A 6,258-nucleotide genomic window follows, 5' to 3' on the forward strand; every position below is an offset into this window, starting at 1 on the left:
TCAAGCGTGCCAGGATGAATGCCCTGACACATGAGTACGAGCTTTTTCGTATGTTGTCGAGTGAATCTATCGGCGACATGCAAAAGCAATTCACACACATAGTAAACCATTTAGTTGCTCTAGATAAAAATTTTACCAAAGGAGAACTAACTAATAAAGTTTTGCGTTGTCTTGACAAGAGATGGCAACCTAAAGTAATAGCTATCATGGAATTCAAACATCTTGACTCCATGCCTTTAGCAACATTATTTGGAAAGCTTCAAGAGCACGGGATGGAACTTAGATGCTTGACGATGCATGAGGAATCAGATCGCAAAAAGAAAGGCATATCTCTTAAAGCAACAACGTCTCAACCTATTAAGAGAAAGAAAATGATGAGTCTGATTCGGATATTGATGATGAAACATGGAGCCTTCTCGTATGAAAATTCGGGAAATTCTTAAAGAAAGGAAGCTTTAAACATTTTCAGAAGAAAGAAGCGCATGAGTCAACTAGAAAAGGTAAATATAACAAATATTCAATATGAATGGCCAAAAACATTAGAAAATAGTTTTCAATTACAGTATTTTCATTAGTGTATATGAAAATCGATTGTATAAGTATGTAGAAAATTTATTCGAGTAATATGATATCTATATCACTTTATTTCAGATGATAAAACTCTTTATACCGAACACAATCACATTTATAGAGAAATGAGTTGGAGACCTCTAGTTAAAATATAAAAACTCCCCATCAATTAATCCACAAAATTGTTGTTAATCACCTCTAATCTCATAAAAAACTTAATAAATAATCAAGTTAATGAGAAAGTAGTTTCATGTTTAAAACCAACAAACTTTTCTAATCATTTTCTGGAGTATGCTTTTTTGGGTATATTTTTGGATTTATGCTTGAAACCATTGCAATTTGGGTATACCAACAAGATGTTGGTTTATTGGTGTAAAGTTTTAATTGATCCACAAGGTCGATAGTTCAATTCCTAGAGACAACATTTATTGAAAGGGGCAATCACGAACCTAAAATGAATTAATTTCTTACAAAAGAGTGAGGATAAAAGAAAATTCACTGTGGGCTTGAATTGATTAAACCTAGACCCACAAAAGCCCAAACCAATAGTTGCTTGCTTCTTCTCCAATTCCTTCCTTCCTTTCTTGCCAAACAAGCATATTAATAATCATACATTACATTAAAACTTCAAAATTGAACATAAGGATAGATGTAAGTAGTCTTACCACCGAAAGCAAGTAATCTTACTATTGCGCTAAAGCTCATTGTCCATATGGAAATATCAAAATATTTAGATAAAAAAAATAGCATTTTGCTATGTTTACAATGACTCATACAAACTTCAAAAATGTTATTCCATTGTTTTTATTTAAGCTTTGAGTTTTATGCTAATTTTATATCTTGTATCGTATCATGCCTTGTAATTTTTCTTTTTAAATTGTTGTATCCCCATGTAGAGGATGAGTGTTAATGTAATAGTAAGATTAGTTGTCTAGTGACTTGAAGGTTATAAGTTCAAATCCTGAAAACAATCTCTTTGCTTGTGAGGCTAAAACTGCGTATATTTATCCTCCCCATATCACACTAAGTAAGTTGAAGCCTCATACACTAGACCCCATTTTTTTTTGTTGCATCCCATGTATTATGTCACAATGGGAGCCTCATACACTAGGCCACCTTTTTCATGTTGTATCCCCATTTATCATGTCATGCATGTAACCTCTCTAGGCTCCACCTGGTGGGAGCCTCGTGTACTAGACATGCATGTATTTTCAGTGGTGGACTGTGCAACAGATGTAAATCTCTATCTCTACTACTGATTATGTTTTTCGTATTTGTGTTAAGAGCCTTTCTAGCTGTTCAAGTAGGGTGAAATTCAAGCGTAATGTTCTCAGTTTTCGTAGCTCTACTGAGTTGGCCATATGCAATGGCATCTTGAACTAAAAACAATTAAGCTGAAGATTTCTCACTTAAATAGATTCAATGATGGATCTAGCTCGAGCAGTGGATATTCTTGAAATTCATTAGTTTCAGGGTCAAGGATGTCTTGACGTAATAGCCATCTCTTCTTGTTTGTATTTCTTTTCCTTTTTATCCAAGGAAGGGTGTATCTCGAGGGCCTAGGCTGGCTCTTAGGTGGGGGAAGCCACACATGTCTTACATGGAGGAGACAACTTTTTTACATGCAACATATGTTTGTTTCAAAGTTATTACAATAGTGTAGCAGTGATACTAGAAGTAATATTGTCAATTATTGGGGCAGGGGAGAATACATATAGGATAAAAAATGTTGAATTGCTGGTGGGACTGAGGGAGCAACTGCAGCCGTTCCGTACCTGACCATTATTATTTTTGGATAAATAATGAAATTTCATTAGATGGGAAGACAATTGTACACCCCTTGCTATTTTGATTATTTGTTCTGAAAGAATAGATAGATAGGGCGGTCCGGTGCTCAAGGCATACCTAGTGGGGTTCAAGGAAGGTAGATGTATGCAACTTTACTCTTATAAGTTACAAGTGAAGATGATGTTTCCAAGATTTGAAAAGTTTTGAACCCATGACCTCCCGGTCACAATCCAAACAACCTTACTTATGCCGAGAGTCACTCTCTTTAAACAAATGCAGTAAATAATATATATAAGATAAGACAATTGAAATGCTGGTGGGGGCAACTGTCCCTACTTTGCAACACGTGGTCATTCCCCGACCATTTTGATTACCGATTCTGAACAAATGGAGTAGCTACTGGAGTTATAATTAGTACAGGGCTAATAATATTTTGAATGTCTTTCGTAGTTATATTTACATAATATTGCTCGAAAGGTTGTAGTTATTTTTATATCTTAATTGATGCACTTATACACTGCTTATGGGTGTTATTGTTTTGTGCATGTGTTGATATGTTGCAGAAACCTAGAATTCGACAAGTCCATGAAAGAGTTTAGGGGAAAAACTGAAGAGCTGAAAGAAAAGTTACAAAGGTAAGTATTGTGTTGTGCTGACCATGATGTACCATTAAACTTGTTAGTCGCTATTCTTCAATGGAGGGCCTGAGATGCTGAAATGCCTGATGCAGAAAAAAACAGAAAGCTGAAGAGTTGCTGTCCAAACAGGCAGATGAAGCTGAAGCTGCTGCCAAAAAGGTATAATCAATGTTCATCTTTAACTTCTGCTTTTGGTCAGGGTGGAAAATTAGATAGCATTTGCCACGTGGAATGAACACAATGGAACAAGATGTGCTGTTCTCTTTGGTGTTATCCAAATGTCTCACTTTTTAATCACATGTCATGTGTTGTTCTATTTAGGAAGTACATGAAATATTATAGAATAAAGCCCATATGTTCTGTTTCATCCTCTTTTGACTTGTCTTCCAAATGCTGTTTTAGTTGTCTGAAAGAAAACATATAACTTATGACATGCTAAACAACTCTTGGGTATACAACTAGCGTGCAAAGCCATTGGATGACATGTGTCTGTGTAAAAAGCCTAATGTGATGTTGTACTTATCTATATGCAAATTTAGCTTGCATTTTCTGTTGGTAAAGAGCCGTATGCTAAGGATTTCAAATTATTTACATGTTATTCCCTTGTTTATTCAGCAGAAGTTTTTGATGTTGTTGAGGATAGAGCACAATGCGGAACTACGGAATTGAATCAATTGAGAACAAAAGAGAAGCAAGTAAAGGATAAAGAAAATAACACACAAGATTTAACGTGGAAAAACCCCTCAGTGTGAGAGGGAAAAAAACCACGGGCGATCAAGAGCAAAATTCCACTATGTAAAAAAGAAGAGTACAAGAAATCCTCTTATAATGATGAGGACAAATGACAATATTTTTTCTCACAAATACTCTCTCAAATGGAACAAGAATTCTCACCAAGAATGCACTCACAATATATGTGTAAATGAAAGAGATGTTGTGTGTTGTGAAGATGATTTTGAAGCTCTCTATATGTGTCCTTTTATAGGCAAGCAAAGTCTTGGTATCTTGGATATGAAGCATTGGATGCTTGGAAACAAAGCCATAAAAGTGACACAAAATGTCTTTAGAGAGAGCCATAAAATAGTCATAAAATTCTTTTAAGGCATAGAAATGAGAGGCATCTATATTTTGGGGCCCCTTATTTATTCTTAATAATCTAACATGCTTCCTGAAATCTGATTAGTAAATACACCTTTGCAGGTTTCTCACAATGTAAAACAGAAGATTTCTGATAGGATGCAAGGGAGACCATCCATCACTAGGGTGTATCAGAGGAGGCCACGTGGCAGCGTGAGGTGGCAGCTATAACTGCCAAAGCAGTTTTCTGTAACTGTCGAAGCAGTGTAGGGAGTTTGGGCAGAAAGTATAAATAGGTGATAGGGGGTTATTGTAGGGAGTAAGTGAGAATTGAGTAGAGGAGAGGGATTAATTCAGGGAATTAATCTTGTAACATGCAATTGATTCGGGGAATCAATTAAGGTTCATCTTGTAATCTTCTCCATTCTTCAAGCAATAAACGAGGTATTAGTATTCGGAATCGAATTGATTCTGAATGGATTGTGAAACTTTCTTCTTCTTTTCTATAATTTTGTGCCTGTGTTATCACTGGTATCAGAGCACCGATTCCGGTGCCCTGAAAATCGCTGTTGTTTCGCCGAATATTCATGAAGACTCCAAGTATGTCACGTTCTGGAGAGGATTGGGAACAAGAAAGGGAAGAGATGAGAATGAGATTGGAATTGGCAGAATCGTTGGTGAAGAAGCATGAGGAACAAATGGCGGAAATGACCGCGAAAATGGACCGATATGTTTTCAGTGCAGAAGCAGAACACGGCGGCGACGCCACGAGATTTGTGAACGGCGGAATCCATCGCGATAGCAACGAGAGAAAAAACCGTGAAGGATTAAGGCGAGATGCGCGAAACAGAGGAGAATCTCGTGACAATGAAGTTCGTCGAGGAAGGGAGTTCCGAGGAATAGCAGAATCACGAGGGGACATTTACGGTGGTAGGGACGACTCCCGTGGTGATGGAGTTCGTCGGAGAAGAGAAGTTCCTCGGGAAGACGAGTTCAAGGGAGGTGATTTTCGTGGAGAACTTCACGACGAAAATGACAACACCCATGGCAATGGAGCTCGTCGTAGAAGAGAGCTTCACACAGAAGGTGAGTTTCGTGGTGGTCTCCGTGGTGGTGAGGAGTTCCGTGCAGGGGGGCAGAACGGGAATGAGTTTCGTGGTGGTCTCCGTGGCGGTGAGGAGTTCCGTGCAGGGGGCAGAACGGGAATGAGTTTCGTGGTGGTTTCTGCGGTGGTGAGGAGTTTCAAGCAGAGGTTCAAGATGGGAATGAGTTCTAAGGAGGTAACCGAGGCAGAAATGACTTCCGAGAAGGCATTCACGGTGGGGGAGAGTTTAGGCGAGATACATGGAGGAAATTGGAAATTTCAATCTTCTCCGATGAAGACGCGTATGGATGGACTCACCGACTAGAAAGGTACTTCCAATTGAAGGAACTTACAGAAGGGGAGAAAATGCAGGCCATAGTTATGGCACTCGAAGGGAAGGCATTGAGTTGGTACCATTGGTGGGAAAAATGCAACTCGAGACCGAATTGGGAAGGATTCAAGATTGCAGTGGTTCGAAGATTCCAACCGTCGATGATTCAGAATCCGTTTGAGCAGTTATTAGCCCTCAAACAAACCGGATCCGTTGAGGAATTTGTTGAGGATTTTGAGAAGTTTGTTGGGGCCTTGAGAAGCATCGATCCCGAGTTCACCAGGGGGATATTTCTGAATGGGTTGAAGGAAGAGCTTCGAGCCGAGGTGAAGTTGTATGAGTTACAATCCTTATCCGATGTGATCCAGAAGGTGCTACTAATTGAGAAGAAGAATGTCATTTTGAGTAGGAAGGGCTCGTTTGGTTATGCAAGCCTGAATGGAGGAAATCAGAGGGCAAACCCCTATTCCAGAACAGTAACCGTGGAATCGAAGCCGATGAGGGATGGAAGGCAGAACAGTTTCGGGGCGAGTAACACAGTTGTGCAGTCAGCACCGAAACCCGTCAGCGAAGTGGTTCCACCGAGAAGGGGAGAGTTCAAACATTTGACCAGCGCTGAGGTGAGGGAAAGGCGGGAAAAAGGGCTATGTTTTCGTTGTGATGAGCCTTTTACTAGAGACCATCGGTGTAAAAATAGGCAATTTCAAATGCTTATTTTGGAAGAAGAGGAGGAAGACGAGGAACGTAGGGAGGAAGACAGTATAGATATA

The 6,258-nt window shown here is 39.1% G+C and overlaps 1 protein-coding gene across 1 annotated transcript in view; it reads left to right on the plus strand.

Annotated features, from left to right (window-relative positions):
- The window catches only part of LOC109346954 (mitochondrial import inner membrane translocase subunit TIM44-2-like), an 11,960-nt gene continuing 8,525 nt past the window's right edge, over positions 2,824 to 6,258 (plus strand). Inside the window, exons 1-3 of the mRNA XM_019586695.1 lie at positions 2,824 to 2,993; positions 3,089 to 3,155; positions 4,197 to 4,220. Of these exons, the coding sequence (XP_019442240.1) occupies positions 2,863 to 2,993; positions 3,089 to 3,155; positions 4,197 to 4,220 (222 nt within the window). The 5' untranslated portion in view covers positions 2,824 to 2,862. The remainder of the gene's footprint in view (positions 2,994 to 3,088; positions 3,156 to 4,196; positions 4,221 to 6,258) is intronic.

Source organism: Lupinus angustifolius, chromosome LG05 (genome assembly GCF_001865875.1).
Source record: "Lupinus angustifolius cultivar Tanjil chromosome LG05, LupAngTanjil_v1.0, whole genome shotgun sequence".
Lineage (NCBI taxonomy): Eukaryota > Viridiplantae > Streptophyta > Magnoliopsida > Fabales > Fabaceae > Lupinus > Lupinus angustifolius.